The 22,910-nt window shown below is 39.9% G+C and overlaps 1 protein-coding gene across 2 annotated transcripts in view; it reads left to right on the top strand.

The window, feature by feature from the left end:
• Positions 1-22,910, top strand: part of fgd (faciogenital dysplasia) — a 119,995-nt gene that overhangs the window by 83,075 nt on the left and 14,010 nt on the right. For both annotated transcript variants that reach the window (XM_051921431.1, XM_028825387.2), the window contains exons 5-14: positions 1,301-1,390; positions 1,838-1,974; positions 6,858-7,014; positions 11,655-11,793; positions 13,120-13,178; positions 17,527-17,673; positions 21,554-21,646; positions 21,735-21,814; positions 21,983-22,013; positions 22,416-22,520. In XM_051921431.1, coding sequence (XP_051777391.1) covers positions 1,301-1,390; positions 1,838-1,974; positions 6,858-7,014; positions 11,655-11,793; positions 13,120-13,178; positions 17,527-17,673; positions 21,554-21,646; positions 21,735-21,814; positions 21,983-22,013; positions 22,416-22,520 — 1,038 coding nt within the window. The remainder of the gene's footprint in view (positions 1-1,300; positions 1,391-1,837; positions 1,975-6,857; positions 7,015-11,654; positions 11,794-13,119; positions 13,179-17,526; positions 17,674-21,553; positions 21,647-21,734; positions 21,815-21,982; positions 22,014-22,415; positions 22,521-22,910) is intronic.

Raw genomic sequence — 22,910 nt, 5'->3', positions numbered from 1 at the left:
GTAGTTAACCATTTATATACTAAGTTAATTGTGTGAAATATTGTAAACTATGTTCTGAGATTTTTCAGGTAGCAAAGACAGAATTTTTGAGGTAAGCTAAAGCTACTTAATAATCATGGTGTTGAAGAGTGGCGATGTGTTGCATATTGATTACCACTTTCAAGTAAGAATTTCACTTTATTCTCTACACATGACAATAATGACCCTATAATATCATGTTGCCTGTGAGGTCCTGCCAGTGCTGTTTTCCACAGTGCTAAGTTGCCTTTAGAGATCTATAACCATGTTAGTCATTCCTTTATCCACTTTGTAAAGAGTTTTGCCTTTTTTGACATTGTTGCCACCTCTGTAGGATTGTATCTCAATGAGCACCTTTTGCGGAACTAGTTTTTTTTTTTTTTGCTCTGTATTTCGCCTTATACAATTTCTTGTATTAGGAATTTGTTAGTTTCGCATACCCCTTAAGGTCAGAGCGCAGGGTCAGCCATTGTACAGCGCCCCTGGAGCAATTACAGGTTAAGGGTCTTGGTCAAGGGCCCAGCAGAGTAGGATCTCTTTTGGCAGTGACGGGGAGTTTAACACATTTTCATATTCTATTTTATAGGGCTGTGTCCATTTTGTTGAGTTTCTCTTTTTTAAAATAGGGCCTTATTGTCAGATATTGTGTAATTTTAAACAGACTTGGTGTCATTTTGCAGAAAGGTCTACCTGTTTTGATGTGATGTTGTGCTCAATTTTAATAGAGCAATGTCCAGATTTATGAACATTGCTTTCATTTTACACAAAGAGTTATATCCTGTTTATTGAGCTGTATACACTGTAGCCTCTATAGAAAGGAAGAAACTCATACCACCTCTGTTGCTTTACAAAACACTGTGCAACCATGTTTGTGTCCCAGTACCTGTGAGTTCTCAGCATTGTTATTAGTGAAGTGGGAATGTAGAGTTCTAGGAGTCCTGTCCATAGTCTGGTAATGATAAGAATTGATTGGCAGACCAACATGATCTAAATTTACTCTTCCCAAGCTCTTAATATGGCTTCTCTTTCTCATGATTTCTTTCAGTGATAGTGAACACCAAGCTGCCCACTGTTTCTGTGTGGTTTTTGTGTTTCCTTTCAGTTTAGTATGGTCTTTTCTGATGCCTAATTCACTTCAGACTGCAAATAAAACAATACATTTTGTACAGTGCCTTTCAAAAGTGACTATAGTACAACAGTTTGTGTGTATGTTTCATGTGAAGTGACTTGTTCACTCCCTCTTTGATCCACTAGTTGCTTTTTGTCTTTTCCTTTTTTGCAGTGTTCAGTGCCACAGAAGCTGTTCAACATTGCCAGTGAGCTTTTGCAGACTGAAGAGGCCTACGTGAAGAGACTCAATCTCTTGGACCAGGTGTGTCTGTCGTGCTGTAGATGCTCATGGGGTGAGCCTAATGTGCCAGTTAGTGATAACAGTCATGGGTCAGAGGGGACAAAATCACTTCATACCCCTACGTATAGTTTCATCTGAGGGACACTCAGGCCCTTCCAGTGCATGGTGAGAAGTATAATGCTTGTTCATGGTCCATTTTTGGCTTATAATTCATATTATGTAGGGTGGAGGCACGCTGTGGGTTTCAGTGGTTCTCCATATATTTGCCAGTCCAATAGTTTCATTCTGGGAGAGTTGTCCAACAAATTTTAGGCTAAGAAAACAGCTTCAAGTTCCTGAATAGGGAAACAATGCCAAATAATCTATAATGAGAGACGGGCTAGACTAGTCTGCTCGTCGCCTAGAATCACAGCTCCAGCCTGAAGGAGCCAGCTGTCTCATTACACGCCTGATTTTCCTGTTTTACAGGTCTTTTGCACAAAATTAACAGAAGCTGGAATTCAAACAGATGTCATCAATGGCATCTTTTCAAACATCTCCTCAATCTACCGGTTCCATGAACAATTCCTCCTTCCTGAACTGAAGACACGAATCACAGCTGAGTGGTAGGTGAAGTAATTAATTTATATAAAATGATTTATGTCCACCTGTATAATAACTTTTCTGCACTTATAATGCAATATAAGGAGCTAAAGGTTATAGAAAGTACTCATACTCAGTAATGGTGGCGATTTTTGGTACTGTGTAACACGCTGCTGCCCCATTAGACCCAACAGACAGACGCTGACACAGGGTAAAAGCACCAAGAAGATCTTTTTTTTTATTCTTCTTTTTCCTCTGTAGTGCTTCCAAAGCACCCCAGCCACAGCAAACAGGCAATACAATAAGAAATAACCACAATACTTTTCTCCACTATACCTCCCAGCAAGCTCTGTCACACTTCTCCCAACTCCGGCTCGGTCTTGCTCGATCTCCACCAGTCCTTTATATAGTCCGTGACCCAGAAGTGCTTCTATCTTTCCGTCCATGTGACTCGTCAACACTTCCGGGTCAGATGGAGAGTTGCATTTTTCTTCAGCCCAGAAGTACTTTGGGATTCCCGTCCTCGTGACCTGGGAGTACTTCTGGGCTATAGATACGGCACGAGTCCTTCTGTTCCTTTACAGCTCCCCCTGGCGGCACCCACGGCACCCAACAGGGCTGCGACACTGAACTCCAAGTTCCAGGATGCCCCGCGGAAATCCAGGGCACCACCAGATCCCAGGGAAGCTGCCATTCAGCGTTTTGGGGAAGGCAGTGACCGGGAAAAGCTGCCCTCCCCCATTCTTCCATCACAGGGGCGTCCCGGCCCTCTGCCACACTGTTAATTGCTTGAATTCCTAGTTTTGACTTTACTTTGTGCTTGGACCTCTCTTTTGATTTTGCCTTTCATCACTTTCCTTTTCATCCTGATTTTCCAGCTCAGGCACAGTCATTGGTATCACTTACAAGAGCCCCTCAGGATAATAAGCAAAATTCAGTTCAGTGTTTTCTTATTAAGAACACTTATATTTGCAAGCCATGAGCACTGGGTACATTTTCAACAAATATAGTTAAAAATTACACAAAGTAAAAAAATAACAAAATACTATGCCAAACAGAATTATGCAATAGACACATAGACATATATATTCTATATTATTTAAATATAGGTTTATTTCACATAAATACTAATAATTTAAGTGGAAATGTATGGTGATATTATATTAAGATACCATAAGCAAAACACTGAGAAAACAATAAAAAGATTCCAGCCTGCAGAAATGACATCTGCTATTTTAACGTGATATTCAGACCCTTTCCAGGCATTGCAGGGATTTACCCTAATACCGTTAAACATTGATACATTTATAAAACTGCCACAGTTATTCAGCAGCAAAATGAAAATGAGTCACAGGTCACTCTTAACAGGAATATTCATGCAAGAGTATATAGAAGGTGTATGGATAGCCTTAAAAATTACAGAAACAGCATCTGAGATTATGAGTGACAGAGAGAGACAGAGCATGCAATGCCAAGCTGACAATTCTACTTGGTAGACATCAGAACAAAGAATGTCATGTCAGATATTTAAAACAAAGATAGTTTGATCCTTCTGCTTTCTATTGTGAAAGAACGAGAAGGAGAGAGGGAGGAAAACATTAAAAACCATTAAGCTGGCACCTAGCAATTTTCACAGTTTTTCTGGTATTTTCAACTGTTAAAGTAAAAAACATTTAAAACGAAAATAAAAATAGAAAAAAATAAATTTAAAATACAAAATAAAAACACATCGACAGGTTTAGTTTTTCACCAGTTTGCATACTCTAGGGCACTTTTGTCCAGCTACCAATAAATTGTACATTTTGTTCAATACAAATGCTACTAACTGTATAACTATACGAGGTACAGTTTGCATCGCTTCATTGCTAAGCGACCTTTTCAGTTCACGTGATTTGTTAACCATAGTCATCACTTATTAACAGACTGAAATTCTGTAAGGCATCATCTGTACATGACCAATCTGCCTTGCACCCAGGATGTCAGTGAATGGCAGCTTCAAACGTTTTCTCAGTACTTTTGTTACACCTCGCATATTCAGAAGTGGTGACAGAGTTTCCCATTCATGCAAAATCATCACCTTTGTATGCTTCCCTATCACTACAAGTAGAATGCTGTCACTGGCCATTGCTGAAGAACTGTCACTTATAAGACAAACCGCTTTTTTATTCATGTGCTTTCTGTTCCAATAGTCTGCATTCAGCTGTCCTTCAGCAGTTATAAGAAACCTTAAGATACTTAGGTTGTAATTTACACTCAGGAGGATAAAAAATAAAATTCTCTTCAACTTTAAGAGAAGCTAAGACTTTTATAACTTTATATGTTAAAAGAAGAATGCTGTAAATGATGTTCAAGAGTCGCCCTCGTCACTGTCTACACTATCTACAATTCACTGGTTGATGGGTAGGGATGACTATGTGACTAGCAGTGAACGATAAAGAGGACTCAATCAACCAATGTACCAGCAGAAATCTTTCTTTTAAAAAACTGAACTTTTTTGTTTTTCATATATTTCTGGGCACCTGCAGCTCATGTGACCCTGGGATGCAGTGACCTGTGGCCACAGTAATCAAAATAAGACCTTAATGAAAATAACCAAGGGAAGTACAGTTGGAGAAGAACACAAAGTAAACACAGAAAAGAGGAAAAACAACAAACTGATGCCTGTTTAGCCATATATAGGCAGTTCAGAAGTGTGCTGTTGGGGTGGCTTACCCAGTCAAGTATCTTTTAGCCATTCTCATCTTCCCTATGACACTCTCTTGCACACCTTTATTCTCTGGTATAGCTACTCTGCCTCCCACCATGTGAGCATTTGATTAGTACTCCACACCCAACTCCAAGCTCACCATGCTGGTGGTCCAAGGGACTTTTAACCTTAGCCAGTGTCAACTATTGAGTAGACTCTGGGGACTACTTACAGACTCCCGATAACATTATGAAGCCCTTGGTCTATACTGCGTGTGGTCCGAGAGTGTGTATTTGAAACTTACAAAGTAAGCGTCGATAAGATTATGCCGTGCTTGTCTTGAGTCTTAATTTAAACTGTGAAAAATGGCAGGTAGATTATTTCAGTGGGGTCCTATAGCTATAGGTTGTGCATCCTTCAATAGTTTCACTAACCTCAGCACTTATAAGAAACCTTAAGATTTTGAGATTGCCGTTTATAGTCACGAGTATAAAAATGAAATTGTTCTTCAACTTTTTGAGAAGCTTAGACATTTTATAACTTTGTATGTTAAAAGAAGAGTTTTAAAATAAACTAAACCTAATCAGAAGCCATTTAAATGCACAAGTTATATGGTTATACATATTAGGTATGATGTAACTAGAAAAGAGTGAAGGATAGGAAGAGGGTCAGAGTCTAGAGGAACAATAAAGGATTGGGGAGGACTGAGCGTGATCAAATTGAGATAAGTGCTTGCCAAAGCAAAGAGTTCTAAGGATCCGTAAAGTTCTGTGGATCAAGTAAATGGGAAAGCATGCAGTATGGCAGCATTAAAAATCTCACACAAAAGGCACATCAACTTGTGGTGGAAGAAGTCCAATGGCAGCTGGAACCCAGTTGATGGCAAATGTATTCTCAAGTCATAAATACTGGGGAGGAGACAGGTTATGGTTAAGATTGTCACAATACACTTATTTTAACCAATTGTGAGGAAGCATTTATTTATTTATTTATTTTCTTGCTTGAGTAAGGATTACTTAGCTACCTATTAGAAGTTGGAATGGCACATTATGTATTAATCTCCTTAGCGTTAGATCCGAGTGTCACTTGGCTTGTAAAAACAGAGCTAAAGGCATTAGTCTCGGGTGTCATTCGGGCAACTATATAGACATGTCTCACGTAAGTGTTAAACCTGAGGATTACTCTGGCTGTAAAAGCGGCAACAGTGTTAGTGCCAAGCGTTGTTCAAGAAACGATATAGGCGTGTCTTGCATAAACGTCAGGCCCGAGTGTTACCCAGGCAATTGTGCAGACACAGCTTCTTCTAGCCTCATAATGGCGACTTGTAAGAAACGTTTTTCAGCAGCCCAGATGTTGTATGCTCTTGACAGTGATACGAGCAGTGATGACAAAGTGAGTGTCTTCAGGCAGTGAAATTGAAATGAACAGTGAAATCGAAAGTGACACGCGTGTTAATCACACATGTGCAGTGTGCTTTTCAAAAGCTGATCAGTCTGGAAAGAAAATCCGTAAGGAATCACACTACTATTTTCTCAACTGTGACGTTGGATTATGTATTCTACCGTGCTTCAAGATATACCACACAAATGACACATTTTAACAACATATACGGTATTAGGATTATTTTTATTATTATTATTATTATTATTATTATTATTATTATTATTTGTATCATCATTATACTTTCTACACTTCTGACTTTGTACTTGTAGTATTTTACAGTAGAAAGATCAGATTTAATAAATATGTAATTTTTCAAGCCAAAAAATGCAACTCTTTTAACATGTTTTTTCAAGAAAAACTGTAATGCTAAGGAAGTTAAGAAACCAGGATCACTAAATTCAAAGTTACTGATAACAATATTGCATATGTACAGTATAGGTTTATAGCTCATATTAGGTATATCTGAGTTATATGAATTGTGGTGACCACTGAACAGTTTACAGTCTATTACCAGAAAACAAATTCACATGACAGCAATTCAAAGGTGATCATTTACAGCACATGTCCTGAGGAACCAGACACAGGCATTGTGTGGCAGCATGGCAAGCCCTGTACCACCATACCATCTTCTGCATGTTATAGTCTGCTATGAGATGTGACAGATACAGCAGTGTAAAGAGGAAGGAAGCACTTGAGATCTTATTGTACGTGGATGATATTTTACACACTGGCCTGTGCAATGTCACCTCTTAACGATGCTTTTCTCAATTTTTTAAGGAATGAGAATCCGCGAATAGGTGACATTCTCCAAAAGCTGGCTCCTTTCCTCAAAATGTATGGGGAATATGTGAAAAACTTTGACAGAGCTATGGACCTAGTGAATACTCACACACAACGGTCTTCACAGTTCAAAAGTGTTGTTCACAGCATTCAGGTGAGTATGGATGGTTTGGGTGTGACTGAGCTGTATATGATTTAAGGGGCAAATATTTTATAAAACCAAAAGTGACCATCATCCTTTATTAAAATGTCTAAAAATAATACAAAGAGACTTAGTAACACAGCTGAAGTGTGACATTCTACTATAGTGTTAAACAGTTTTTGAACTAGTTTAATACAATATATTTTATATTAAAGTCAGAACTTCATCTGAGCAAAATGGCTGACTTGAGGTTTAATACTTCATAAACATTAAAGTAAGAGGGGAGGCCTGGTGGTACATCCATGAGTCTTGATATCTCTCGTTGCCTATGGGTTTCTGATCTATACTGATATGCTTGTCTTATGCGTAAGACTGTCAGTTACTCCTCAGTTTTGAATTGTTTCCTTCAGAGATTACCAAAAGTTACAGAGCACTGCAGGAACTGGTTGGTTTATGCTTTGACTGGATCCTGCTCATTAACTGTCTTATTATTTGATTGGTTACCCTTCACCAAAGAAAAACATATTCCAGCATAGCAGACATAAAAGTATTGCATTCCATGGCACTTGCCATGTTGCTTACCTGTATGCATCTAAATTGCATTTTGTGCAATTTTTTTAGAAATCGTGGTCAAAGGTCTAGTCATACTGCACAATAGAATTGCCAGTCATATATGTGTTCAAACAGCACAAGCACATTCAGTCCGATTGACATGAAATGATGCAGGTGCTCAGACTATACGTGTGCAAGGCACACTCACCGTGGTCACTACAATAATGAATTTAGGCAAGTTTAATGTCAGAAAATCGGCTCGTGAGACTTCTAACACTACAGGCCAACCGAATGAAGTTTCTGACATGACAATTCTTCTGATCGTCCAAGAGCCCAATTGTAAGATGCAACTGGGCACCACAACCAGTCTTATACTGAATGTGAAACAATGGCCATTGTAGCTGAAATTCGGGCCAACTCAGAAAATCAGTTGGTGGCTGCAAATTGGGCTTAACAGCATACCAGAATACGTCCAGTATGGATTGAAATTCTTTTGAAAACAATATAAAAATCCTAGCGTGGACAGAGATCATTTTAGTTAAAGAACTCCATTTTTAAATGAAAATGTAGTAGTGTGGACATAGCTTCAATATATGCATAGCATATGGGCAAAATGTTTTATGTAAGCGACTTTGACTGTGGTATGATTATTGACAACAAACATCTCCAAAACCCCTTCTGAGCATTCAAACACTACAGTCTCTAGTGTTAGTGTGACAAAACAAAAAAAAATCCAATGATGACGGATCTGTGTGTGAAAATACTTTGTTAATGAAAGAAATATGAAAAGAACTGCTACTGCAAGGTAATAGAAATGTCACCAATCCTCAGAAAACATGTGTTTGAAATATGGATCTCTAAAAGCACTATACACTGGACCTTAAAGCAGATGAGCTGGAATTCCAGGAGACCACACCTCTTGCCAGCTAGGAGTAGGGGTATGAGGCTACAGTGGGCACATGATTGACAAAAGTGGACAACTGATGATCAGAAAGGTTTCATCTGCTATAGTAAATCCTGAATTCTGCTGTGATATGTAGATGTTAAGGTCAGATTTTTGTGTAAACAGCAGACTGGTGGTGTTATTATAATGGTGTGTTGAATGTCTTCTTGACACGTTACACCTCTTAATATGAAATGAGCCTCATTTCTGTGTCACAGTGTCCCCAAAGTTCTACCCTTTTTTGAAATGGATATTTATTTCAGGAAAATGCACCATGTGACAAAACTTGCATTATCTCAAGTTGCTTCCACAAACAAGAAAGTGACTTGAGCCTGCTCCATTGGTTTATCTGTCATATTTAGTGGGGTATGAAGGAGTTAATGTTTATTTTTTTTACCAGTAAACTTGTGACTCTTAGCTACTTGTACAGCACTTACATCTGCACAGATCAGGTAAGGTATAGAAAAGGTCCATGCCCTTCCAGAATGTGCCTTTGTTACTTATGTATCCTAAGGTTAAATGGCCAGAGACTCCTAGATGATTTATGGTAACTTGTTTTCCTCTGATACAAAAGGGTGCCGATTGGAGTGATTTGTCGCTGTATTTGGCACAGAATAAATTGGAATAAACAAGTCCCCTAGTGGGCTGACATTCTGTGTCTGATACTCCAACCCCACTGCCTCATGTTGGAATAAATACAATTCAGAAAATGGATGGCTGGCTATTTTCCTTTGCTTTTTTACGACTTGATCACATCTTGATCTGCAAACTCTGCTTTTTACAGTACAGCTGTTGGAGGCACAGAGAACTCGTAGGTCTTCTGATGCTTGCCCCTCTTTTTCCAGGTAGTTCTGGGGAGTGGGTTGTATCTTCTGCATTTATTTTTGTCCATATTTGTCCTTGTGTCTTGTTTTCTTTTTTATTTTCATTACAGCTGGGATTTATTGTGTTGTAATAAAAAATACCATCACTGGAGGAATGTGCCTCAGTATGTCAGCACAGTTAAAGGTGGTGAAAGCTGACGCCATGTGGGATGGTCCTCTGGCACCTGTAATTCTGCTGTATGCGCTTGCTGCATGTATCATTTTGTTGGCTGTCCATATGATTAAGTGTTGCTGTTCTGTTGCAGCTACTTAAAATCTGTTTTTGAGTCTACTGTGCCAGTCTTTCCAGGGCCAAGTGAACCAGAAGCTGTTAGACCCCAGTCACTATGACAATTATTGTAATTTGTATTGAAAGAGCAGTAGACATGTCTAACAGCAATTAAAACATCAGTGTTAAATAAACCTCATCAAATACTTGGAATTACTGTAGTTGTAGACATCTCTTCTTTTAATGCTTGATTTGTGAACAACAACATTTATTTCAATAGCACGTTTTCATACAAAGTATATGGACCTCAAAGTGCTTTACAAGATAAAGAAAGAAAAAATAAAAATATAATAATAAGATTAGGCAATACTAAGTAACAAACCTGGGGACCCGGGTTCGCTTCCCGGGTCCTCCCTGCGTGGAGTTTGCATGTTCTCCCCGTGTCTGCGTGGGTTTCCTCCGGGCGCTCCGGTTTCCTCCCACAGTCCAAAGACATGCAGGTTAGGTGGATTGGCGATTCTAAATTGGCCCTAGTGTGTGCTTGGTGTGTGGGTGTGTTTGTGTGTGTCCTGCGGTGGGTTGGCACCCTGCCCGGGATTGGTTCCTGCCTTGTGCCCTGTGTTGGCTGGGATTGGCTCCAGCAGACCCCCGTGACCCTGTGTTTGGATTCAGCGGATTGGAAAATGGATGGATGGGATACTAAGTAACAAAGAATAAAGTAAGGTCCGATGGCCAGGAGGACAAAAAAAAAAAAAACAAACAAAGGATACTGCATGCATGGCCCATTGCTAAAGCACTAGACTGGAAACCACAAAGTTTATACTTCAAATCTGTCCCTGACTCACTGTGACCTTAAGCAAGTTATGTAACCCTGCAAGGCGCAAGCTTTGAAAATACGTTATCACTCGCTCAGTCCTCTTCCTATTGGGTCCCCAGTCTTATGACAGTGTTCAATATGGGAAGGATCGACTCAAAATCACACTTGCAGTGGGGAACATGGAGAGAGATTGTCTGGGCACAGAAAAAAACACCAAAATGAATACAGAGGACAGGAAGTCACTGAATTGTAATGCGCCCACACTGGACGTCACTACTCTTGATCTCTCAGAGGGCATGTAAGTTGAATTAACGAATTGGTTCTTCTCGGGTGTTGAGCTACCCACTGCTCTGCACTGTCTTGCACTGCTGATGCTTTGACAAAGCTTGCTTTTGCATCTGATTGTGTGTTTTGTATGAAGAGGATTGGTGCTCTTCCTCTGTCTTATTTTTTTTTGTACTGTATATTTTGTTTTGGTTTAATTGTCAGCTTCCTTAGGTTATTGATAGACATTGTTTAGATTTTTATAGGATTAAAGCATTATGCAAAATAAATAATAGTGCCTAATGCTCTGCAATGATAAGCCGAGTAAGTCACTGTTTTTTCAGTTACTGTCAGTTAGAATTGAATAAACCTTGAGTAGTGTAATAATTGTCTGTGTTCACTGTATTAAATACAACTGCTTTTACCACATAATTGAGTGCTTGATCAGTAATAATCAATTCAGTTTATTTTTGTGTAGTGCTCATGTTCTCAGGCAAGATAGATAGATAGATAGATAGATAGATAGATAGATAGATAGATAGATAGATAGATAGATAGATAGATAGATAGATAGATAGATAGATAGATAGATAGATAGATAGATAGATAGATACTTTATTAATCCCGATGGGAAATTCGCAAAATGTGAGTATAAAGAATTTGTACACATAAAGAAACAGATTTGTATCCTCATATGTGCAGACAATGCTAAAGTGGACACACAAATTATAGCGCATCAGGGGTGTGCATGTAATTCAGAGGCAGAGTGTCCAGGGCTACATATGTATTTGCCTTTGAACCTGTTAAGATAGTGGCCAGCAGATGTGACAGCAAGAGTGTATTTGGAACAGATTTCCACAATTGACAATATTTCAGGTGCTGAGTAGAACAACCAACCGAAAGCACAGCATCAACAGCAGTCCTGGTGGCTGGAAACTGGATCTCTAGACAGGCTGTGTAATTTGTTTCTTTCCTCTCCAACAGAAACAGGACGTGTGTGGTAACTTGACCTTGCAGCATCATATGCTGGAGCCAGTGCAGCGCATTCCTCGCTATGAGCTACTCCTCAAGGACTACCTGAAGAAGCTGCCAGAGGACGCGGCAGACAGGAAGGATGCAGAAAGTAAGAAGATTTAGGCAAAGACATTTATCTGTGACAATACTTGGTCAGATATCCTTTAAGCATAGCCCCACTTCTTCAGCAAGCATCCATGGTGGTGTGGAGGTCTGGTACACAAAACTGAGCTAATCAGCGCTGTAAGTTATTATTAATTTGTCTCCTGGTCTGCTTAAGTCACATCACCTGACATCTAGTGGTAGAGTACATCTGACTTGCCAACTGTAGTTGCTGATGTCATTGCCAGACCATGTCAATTTAAATGACTCAGTGACAACCTCCCAGTGTAGTTGTGCTTAGTTCTTTTTGTGACAGCCAATAACATTCTGTCTGAGGAAGCCAGCATTGTACAAAGGGTTAATAGGTACGAATAGTTCAGCCGAAATCTCTGCCCATCTTTTCTTGTTTGCATTCTGACAAACAGATGAGTTTCTCTTCTATATGTTAGGTCCAAAATAAACGCATTCCTTGTTCCTTGTCAGTGCATTATATGAATAATATTTCTGGTTTAGTATTCAGTTGTTGTCAGCCCTCATAAACAAAGAGCATGCCTTAGTTAAAAGACAGAATCAGGCCTGTGTGATTTTACTGAAGCCAGTCGCAGCCTAGTTGGAGTGAGTTGCTGGCCATGTCATAATACACGATCATCGTCAAGGGAGCGCACTGTTGACTGACTTTGACTTGGTAAGATTATATAAATGAAGGCTTCGAATGAAAATCGTTGGAAATATTTTGTAATGTGAAATAGTCTTTATTGAATTGCTGCTTCACAGTATAATTAGTCAGTCAGTTTTAATGGCAACATATCTGGCAGCATCACGACAAGCCTTACAGAACAGATATTCATAGAATAAAATATCAAACTGAAATGAGAGTGCAGTTTTGGGAGATGCATGGAGAGCCTGGAAAATTTTGCTGGTCATCTGAAATTGACAACCCTGTTGTGGAAAGGTGTTTTAATTAAAACAAGATGAAGGATGATTTTTATTGGAAGAACAGTCCTGGAAGACTACAAAGAAGAGATGGATTTTTCAGCCATAGTTTTAGTAGTAGCAGAGCTAGGGAGACTACTCCTGAGAGTAGGAGCAACTTACAAAAAAGATGTGCAGCAAAGCATTGAGACAAGAGGATGGTCAACATCAGAAGTTCTTCCCGTCTCTTAAGATTACAGGTATATGGGGGTACGCGGGGTAGACATAAAATGCTTCCAAACCACAAAAAAAGCTTTTGTTCAAGTATTCCTGCTTCACTTTAGGCTAGATGGGATGGTAGAGCTTGGGGTCTTTTGTCTGGCTGAGCAATATTAATGCTTCATATTTTTAATTACCACAGAGTCTCTGGAACTCATTGCCACGGCAGCTAATCATTCCAATGCAGCAATTCGCAAGATGGTAAGTAGAAATATCCAAAATAATCTTCCAATACCCAGACCCTACCCTGCAGAACATATAAATAAATTTTTCCATTCATGCAAAAATTATGAAGTTCATGTCTCATTTCTCACTTGAAACAAGCACAGAATTTTGGCACAAGGAGACCCGAGACAGCAGGAAATGATGAGCCATTTTTACTAAAACCATTTAGTTCTCTGTCTTAGAAAGAGGAAGAGCTTGTCACTTAACATTTTGTCAACATTTTATCTTAGAAAAACAGTAGTAATAATTCATTTAAAACACAGAGGAATATTTAATATGTGTATTATAAAATCTCCCAATAGGGAACTGCAATGGGCAACATCATAATGTGCTAATTGGGATGCAAGGGTGTCAGCAAATTCCTTTAAAAAAAAAAAGCTAAGCCATCTGTTTTGGCTGATGATTGCACATCAGGCTCTTACTCTTTGCTACTTGCCAGACCACCTCCTCAGCCTAGTGTAAGAAGTGCATTAGGGACTTATCTCTCTCGTAGATTAGTACAAGCTCAGTGCCCCTCTTCAAAGGTAGCTGCGTACACAGGTCACTCAAAGCCCTGCTCCTACCTCATGGCTGGACACAAGTTTAGTCAAGAATTTGAAATCGCCTGCTGAGTGACTTCCGTCTGACACTAACAGTGATGTTGATGTAGTCACACAAGCAACAATACTTCTAAATATTTACTTTATGCAGAACCACGTTGATGTCTGCACTGAGCTCAATTCAGGAAACAAAACTTCTTCTTTTGGCTTTCACAAAGCATTATAGTTCTCTGTCCTTGATGCAGAATTTTGGCTGGATGCTTGTTAATTGTTATTGACATATTGTAGGGGTGTTGAAGAATTTGAATCTACAAGTAAAAACCTGAACCAACCAATCTCTAACCTCGGCAAACAGGAAATAATGCTGAATAGCACATAAAATGTTTAATAGGGAAATTGTTTTGTTTGCATGTGGTGTGATTGATAAGCACCAGGACGACAGTAACGGTGACACTGACAGAGATGGGCCACTGTATCAGCAGTTCAGCCCTTAAGTGCACAGCGGTATTTGTTGTTTGATTAAATGTGGCACATGCTTAATCCTAATTCAGATAAACAAACTTTCTCACTGTTAGGACTATGGGCTAAAGCTTTAAAACATCAAACTTGCTGTTTGACACTGGGACAGGTCATGGCTTACCTTGTCTTGTCCCCTTAAATTTGTTATGACAGTACCTCAACGTGTCACACACACCTGTAGATGTATGGCTGACTCCTTATCAACTCCTATCCAGCACATCATCTCTCCTTAAACACTCGATGCCTTTTCTCTTTCACTGTCTATGGCTCCCCTTTTTAAAAACTTTCAAAAGCTTGTAGAGAAGACTTTTTTTTCTAGAATGTTACTGTCACATCCAACACTGTCCCAATTTCAGTGCAAAGTCTGCCGGCTACACCAATATGTGAATATGTGTATACAATTTGTGACACTGATTAGAAAGTGCTCATACACAGTACTGAGGCAATGTCCTCATTCTACATCATCTCTATACACCAATCATCCACAACATTAAAACCACCTGAATAATACTGTGCAGGTCCCCCTTGTGCCACCAAAACAGCTCTGACCCATCGAGGCATGGACTCCATAAGACCTCTGAAGGTGTCCTGTGGTATCTGACACCAAATCATTAGCAGCAGATCTTTTAAGTTCTGTAACTTCTGATTTGGGGCCTCCATGGATCAGGTTTCTTTTTCCAGCACATCCCATAGATGTTTGATTGGATTGAAATCAAAGGAATTTGGAGGCCAAAACAACACTTTGAACTCCTTGACTTGTTCCTTAAGCCATTCTTGAACAATTCTTGTAGTGTAACAGGGCACATTACCATGCTGAAAGAGGCCACTGCCATCAAGGAATACCATTACCACGAAGAGGTGTATGCGGTCTGCAACAATCTTTATGTAGCTGGTATGTGTCAAAATAACATCTACATGAATTCCGGGACCCAAGGTTTCCCAATAGAACATTGCCCAGAGCATCACACTGCCTCTGCTGGCTTGCCGTCTTCCCATAGTACATCCTGCTGCCATCTCTTCCCTAGGTAAGCAATGTACATGATCTGAAAGAAAACATGATTTATCAAACCAGGCCACCTTGGTCCAGTTTTAACACTCACATGCCCACTGTAGTTACCTTTCCAGTCTGTGGCTGCACATACACAGCAAGCTGTGATTCATTGTGTGTTCTGACACCTTTCTCGCATGGCCAGCATTACATTTTTTTGTGCTACAGTAGCTGTTCGCTCCCCACGTGCATCAATGAATATTGCTGGTTCACATGTTAGCCTTCCTCGGACCACATTTGGTAGGTAATAACCACTGGTTGCCAGGAACACCCCATAAGACCTGCTGTTTTGGAGATGCTGTGACACAGTCATCTAGTCATTACTTTTTAGCCCTTGTCAGAGTCACTCAGATCCTTCCGCCTGCCCATTTTTTTTTATTCCACCACATCACCTTCAAGTACTGACTGTTCACTTGCTGCCTAACATATGTATCTCACCCCCTGACAGGCGACACTGTAAAGAAATAACCAAAGTTATTCACTTCCCCTGTCAGTGGTTTTAATGTTGTGGATGATCGGTGTATACTATTCTTTTTAATGTTGTTAGAGTTACCAGTACCTTATATGTATAACAACAACATTTTAATGACTGTTTAAAAGTTAATCACTAAAGTAAAGGAACTTCAGCCAAATCAGTTGTGGCAATAGAGGTAAACGGCACCAGGCTGCCTAAATTGAGCCACCACCTCAGCTTTTCCACAATTTACAGAGTAAATTGGTAACTCTAAAAAATTTTAGCAGTTCCTCTTGTGGCTCATGAGGGATTTAGCTAAAGTCCTTCCACCCCAAGCAGTCACGTAAGCCCATCGATGTCAACTCAAAAATGCAATTATTCACCCAGAAGAGGAGGTTTAAATTTCAAAACAGAACTGGTAACATGTAAAAACTAAGGAATGTAAAGCTAAAGCAGGGAAATGAATTATTTGTCATAAGGGGGTCTACTCATGGCAGTCATTATCAGGCAAAACCATTACAACCAGCATGCAAACCCACCAATGTTTAGCATTTTTAACATAGAATTGAATTTGTTCTTCCATGAAAATTATAGTCTTTGGAGGGAACAAAATGGGCTATCTGTGTCTTAGAAATATCTTTCACATGCTTTACTGGTTCTGATGTGACCTAGGAATTCCTGGGACATGGCAGCCATGTTTGGATTTCAAGCTTTAGGACATGGCATATACTTAGGGATTGTATGTCTTGGTCATGGTCAGAAGAACCTACATGACACATAGTTGTGTAATAAAATTGGTTGTTAACAATTGGGTTTTCTTCCAGGTACTTTGGTTTCCTCACACATCCCCAGAGAAGTTTAGATTAGATCATTGGTGGCTACAAATTGGGGCCAGTCTGTTTGAGCATGCTTATATACAAATGTGACCTGCAGTGGACTGGCCCTAACCCTAACCCTAACCCTAACCCTGTCCAGGGCTGTTTCCAGTTTAGACTCAATATTTGTATAGCTCTGGACCTCTGTGTCTGCTTGAATTAATTGGGCTTGAGAGAGTATCCATGTAACATGCAGGAGAGGAGGACTGGCATTGCTGCCTCACACCTTGACACCTGTTATGCTGCTGCTGTTGCTGATTCAGAATGTCCTCTCCGTGCCTTGGGTTACTTACTGATTGTTTGTTGTAAGCCAGCAGCTCAGCCCTCTAGTGGCAGTTATGAGTGTAACTGATATGCAAATCCTAATCATTTGCATACTGGTTAACACTAATCTCTCTTTCCAGTTTCCAAGTAAACTGAGATCACTGCTTCCGAGAGCAACTGTTTTTTTGTCGCAAGAGTTGTGTCTGTGTTTTTTATGCATAAACACTTAGTGAAAGTTCAGTAGCCAAAACATTAGAATTGTCACCATTTTGTACTTTTTTCAAAGAGTTTTCAAGAAACTCAGAACCAGGTGACACACTTTGTTGTTTTCACATTTCCTGTGAACCATGCACCATCATTAGGGTCTGCTATTGTACACAAGACTGAAGGACCCCTCTCTTTTTTCAGTTAACTCTTTGTTGGCTCCTTCCTCCTCTCGATTCCACCTTCTCATAACCTGTTAGCTTATGTTTAAAAAATGGGAGAGGAACAGAAGGATGACTGGTAGCTGCAGGGTTCTGCAGCTGTCAGCAGTCTGTGTTGGCTTGCAGTATCTTGCCTGGATGGTAAGTGTGGCTACAGACCAAAGGGTGTCTTTTAATATCCATATACTTGTCCATTTAAGGAAAAGATGCACAGACTGTTGGAAGTGTATGAAAGACTCGGTGGGGAGGAAGACATTGTGAACCCTGCTAATGAGCTCATCAAGGAAGGCCACCTGCTGAAGCTGTCTGCCAAGAATGGCAGCGCTCAGGACCGTTATCTTTTTCTGGTGAGTTAATTGTGTGATTTGCAAATTGTTTTTACATTAAAGGAGGAGCATTTACTAGACTCATTGGGGCGTGATGAGGGTGCTTGGTAGCCCAGTCTCTGCACGTGTGTGTGCATGTGATTACAAAATTTAGCTCTGCACTGTGGTTTTCATTGTCATTATAGCTTGTGTTTTATGATGCTGTGACATGCACCAAGCTAATAAAGTCTAAATGATATTACAAATATTCTGTCTACACATCCATTTTCTTTGAAGCCCACATCTGTCCTAGTTGCAATACAGGGACCCACCTTTGAGTTGCACACATCACACCCACTCACCCGAGGATAATTTAGTCTTCAAAGCAACCAAAGTGCATGTCTTCAGAGAGGCGAAAAAACACTCAACCATTCATAAAACATCCAACTCCATGCCGAGGTGTCAAATCAACTCAGAATCCAAGGTCTAAAAGCATCAATGCTCTCTGCTGTACCACCTTACTTCCCTCCTTACACCTACAGGGCATGCAAATTCAAACTAGTGGGACCTGCATGTGTAAACTATTTTTTATGTTGGATATAAGCCACCAATGGCAGGTGTCCCAGTGGGCTTTACAATCCGTAACACAAAGGGACTGAGACCTACAGCACTTTAGACTGTCTCATTAGGCTGTCTCTCACTCTAAGTTGTCCCTTCTGGTGATTTATTCATTAATAGGGGTCTTAGGTTGTACAAAATGAATGCGTTTTGTGAAGGGTGAATTGTTGCTTAAACGTGAAAATAGGCCGGTGTTGTATAGTAATGAAGTAGATACATTGTCTTCACTGTACTTGAGTAGGATTTGAGAATACTTTTACTGTACTTAAGTATATGATTTTCTGTCAACTTTCACTTAAATTTCATCACATTTTCAAACACAAATGGCTACTTTTACTCTGCTATATTTTGCTGGGGACATTTGTTATTTGCAATATTAAAGCAGAAAAAAATTGGCTAAGCAAATGTGCATAATGATTTGATCAGTCAGTTATCTAAAGTACAGGCTTCCCTTCATTTCAAATAACTGCTTTTGGAAAATGTGTGCATAGAAAGAATCTGGGACGGTTCTCAAATGCATGACACTGGTGCTAACACCCAGTCATCTACACAGTTGTTTAATGTACCCCTCACTGCAGCCAGCAGAATGGAGCAGGACTGGATGCTGGTGACGCGCAATCCCACTTTTATTTATTTCTACAGCCAATGATGTCCTCATGACAGCCTAACGAATATGGTGGGGATGATCCGCAGGCTTCAATCAGGTGCACTTGTGTGTTCACATGCTGTGGCTCACTCACCTTGTCACTTGTGTTGCTTACATTTCTTTTCATATTATTTTGGGCATCACAGCTCCCAAAACCAATCATGCACTAGTTGTAGAAGACTGCAAAAATCAGAAAAATCTTTCCTTTGAATATGCAATTAGAAATGATAAAGTCTAAGTAAAGCACTTTAATGACTATGCTTTATTTGGGTTTGGGAGAAATAAATAATCTCTATATATAATCTTCATTTGGATCTTGATCTTTGTTTGTCCACGAATTAATTAGAAGAAGAAGCACTAGATGGCAGTAGAGAGACAGCTAAAACATAGGCATTGCATTAAGAATCTCCTCCAGGCTTATACTACTGAAGACTGTAGTACTCCAGTCAGACCTCAAAACACAGACATTCAAACTAAACAAATTGTTGTGCTTTAAATTAACTAATCTTTATATATAATCTTCATTTGGATCTTGATCTTTGTTTGTCCGCGAATTCCACGCACACGTAGACCACCTTCCAGTTTAGTACGTTGTTGTTACTCATGGATGTCAACAATGTGCCGGAATAACGAAAGGAGTGGTGGACAGTGTTACGCTGGTTAGCTCCTGAGGCCTGGTTAGAGAATGAGATTGCCGAAGATAAAAGGTACATGCCTACGTAACATATGAATGAAAGAAGTGGGTAAAAAGAATGACAACGTAACCGCACGTTCCGGAAATTATTATTGTTACGTTGTAGCCGGCGAGTGCTGCGCGTCTCACAATTGTACCGTGGCTTGCTCACATGTCAGTGAAGTGATCCCTGTTTTTGCTTTAAAGAGCCTGGATACCTATGTGTCCCCCTTTTATAACTATTGCTCCGTGTATATTGCCTTACTCTTTGGATTGCCACGAAGCAACCTGCGAGATTGGAGAAAGGTTGAGAAGAGATCGTGAGAGGAAACGACAACGGCGTGAAAACGAGACAGACTGTGAACGGAGAGAAGCAGAAATGCTCCTACACCACCACATAATTACTATTCGGACAGTGATTCCGAGTAGGCCGTTCCTATCGAATCAATGTCCAAGGGTTTTCTTTTGTAATTTTGTTTCCCTTATAAAAAATCATAATGCTGTGCGACGAAGGGTCCAGTTCACGACTGGCAGCCACGTTTAAACAGGGAGCCCTTCACAGACAACTTTAACACGCGCAACGTAGTTGGGCGCACATGGCTAGCAATAATATATTTTACTAGGGGGCTCTCTTCGCTTGCCAACCCCCCAGCCACTTCGTGTCTTCTGCCACTCGTGCTGTGAAGAAGGAGGCTGAACGCACCCCAAGGAGACGCAGTCGCTCATCCGAAAGCCCCTCTTAAAAGGTGATACAATGGGAAACAAATACAGTTTTGTTTTACCTCCTATTTACTCAATTAGCTGCTGTCTTGCTGCTGCTGCCGTGTCACATGATCTGCATCTCGCTCGGCGCTTCAAGTATTTAAAAGCCTGCACAGCAGCTGTCTTTGTCATCTACTCTTTGTCTTTTATTTCCGGCCCCGGGCATGGTTAAATCTGTTGGCACAAAGTCTTGTCTTGCGGGAAGTGAGTTCTTGATATTTTTTAGTTTATAATTTAAAAACTGAATAAGAATCTAAAAATCTAACAACATCATATTAAAGTTTGATAAATTCTGAAAAGAATGATACCAAACATATATACAGTATGTAGGTTTTAAAATAAGCCTGATTTAAAGTGTGACAAAAAACTTGACATAAAAATTCACATAATATCATTGCACAAAATCGTTGTACTTTTAGTCTTATGATTTTATATATATAGAGTAGATTTTTGTAGCGATTTTCCCATGCTCAATGCACTTAATTCCCTTATGATAATTGACCTTACCCTCACATAAATGTATTCAAATTCATTTTGTTTTCTGATAGAGTAAAAATTAGAACTTTGTTTTACAATCCAATCCACAGAAGCAAATTTTTGTCCTGACAAACAGACCAATAAATGCCTTTTTGCTATCCGCCTGATGGCACGCAGCTGGAGTTTGACTGTGGGAAACAGCGACATCTTGTGGCTTGATTCCATAACTGCATTACACTTAGAAAGGCAGGACATACAGGAGTGATGGGAAATGACTGACGTGAACCCTTCCAGACAGGCTCCAGCTCCTTCCAGCACACACTGCTGTCTTCTCAGAGCCACCAAATAAAGCAGACTGGAATGATAAAGGGGTGTTTACTCTTTTTGACTCATGGGACATTATAAAATCTCCTGGACTTTTGTCAATGCTTTTTATATTTTTGAGTGACTCCTCAATTTGCCATACATTGAAATGTTTTACTTAGAAACTGAAATAATGTATGAGGGGAGGAATTCCGATACTCAGTTTTACTATGGCAGCCACATGGAGTAGCGGGTGTGTTTGAGGTATGCCGATGGCTAAATGTTTTTTTATATGGAGAAGTGGTTACCTTATATTTAATAAAGCTTAATCTTTTACACAAACAATGGATTTGATATTGTGCCTATTAAGTGTTTAAATTAACCCATATGCAAAAGACAGTTAAGTACTTGTTTAATGTCAGTCATTTTTTCTGTCCTCACAGTTCAACAACATGCTGCTGTACTGCGTGCCAAAGCTACGACTGAGGGGTCAGAAATTCAGTGTGAGAGACAAGATTGACGTTGCAGGAATGCAGGTGAGGCCCCAAACAGACACCCACTTGATCCCTCAGTAAACTGCTGTTCCTCCAAAAGCCGTCTGACCTTTGCTGTTCTCTGTTTCAGGTGCAGGAGAACATAAAGCACAATCTACCACACACCTTCACCATTGTGGGAAAGCAGCGCTCCCTTGAGCTACAAGCCAGGTAAAGTGTGGGAATAACATCTTGCTCCATTTCTTGTCTTTGACTTTAGAATAGAAGGTAGCTCCCTGATGAAGGAGGCAGTGTAGCCTTATGGATCCGAACAGGGCTCTGCATCACCTGCCACATTTGTTGTCAGTATTTCACAGCTTTTCTATTTTTGCTTTACAGAACTGAGGAAGAGAAGAAAGACTGGATTCAGGTATGAAGTATCTGGCTTCCTTTTCTGTGACACTTCTTTAAAATGTTTTTAATGTGTTGCATCCTGCTATGAAGTTCAGAAAGATTCTTCATGACACAGAGATGATTTATGACCTACCGCCTGCAACCAAGACAATATACAGTACTTACGTTTTCATCATATTTACCTGCTTGGTACCAATAATCATTTCAAGCCAAGCTAGAAATGTATCCCCACTGGCAAAGCAGGTTGAGTTGCTTAGCAGAAAGTGGAGTTAGAGCAGGCTTCACTATCATCATCAATATCATTCTTCTCATCCATCATGGTTTGCCTGGGCCATATAGATAGGTAGAGAACACTGATGAAGAAGGGTTGCCCCTGTAAGCATCTTAGTTACTTAAAGTACACTTCTTTTTTTTTAAGGAGATCCAGTCCACCATCGAGAAGCACAAGCAGAACAGTGAAACATTTAATAAGGCGTTCAGCACCTCCTTTTCCAGAGATGATGAGCACATCCCAGATTCCCCAGTAAGTAGACAGTTGGTTGCCCTTCTAGACTGGTGTTAAGTGTGGTAATCTGAGATTTGGAGTCACTGTTTCTGATATTGGAACGTTTCTGTAGATTTATGGATTGTTTCACCTTTGATTTTTAGTTTTGCATACTGGGCTTTTAATGATGAGTACTTTTGACTTATCTCTAGTATTCTGAATATTTTGCCATTCCCTGAACTGATCTCTGTCATGTTGGGTCTTTTGGTACCTCTATTAGGGTTACAGGAAGCTACAAGGCACTTCCTAGAAGACTTTAGTTATAAATCCTTACCTATTTTTTCACTATTCTTGGGTTTGTGTTTCTGGTTTTCCTTGTTATATTCTCCTGGTAGTTTAAGCAGAAGCAGACTAAGATGTGACATGTCT

The sequence above is a fragment of the Erpetoichthys calabaricus genome, chromosome 18, assembly GCF_900747795.2.
Source record: "Erpetoichthys calabaricus chromosome 18, fErpCal1.3, whole genome shotgun sequence".
NCBI classification, from domain to species: domain Eukaryota; kingdom Metazoa; phylum Chordata; class Cladistia; order Polypteriformes; family Polypteridae; genus Erpetoichthys; species Erpetoichthys calabaricus.
The sequence above is the reverse complement of the archived record's forward strand: the minus strand, read 5'-3'. Positions and strand labels throughout refer to the sequence as shown.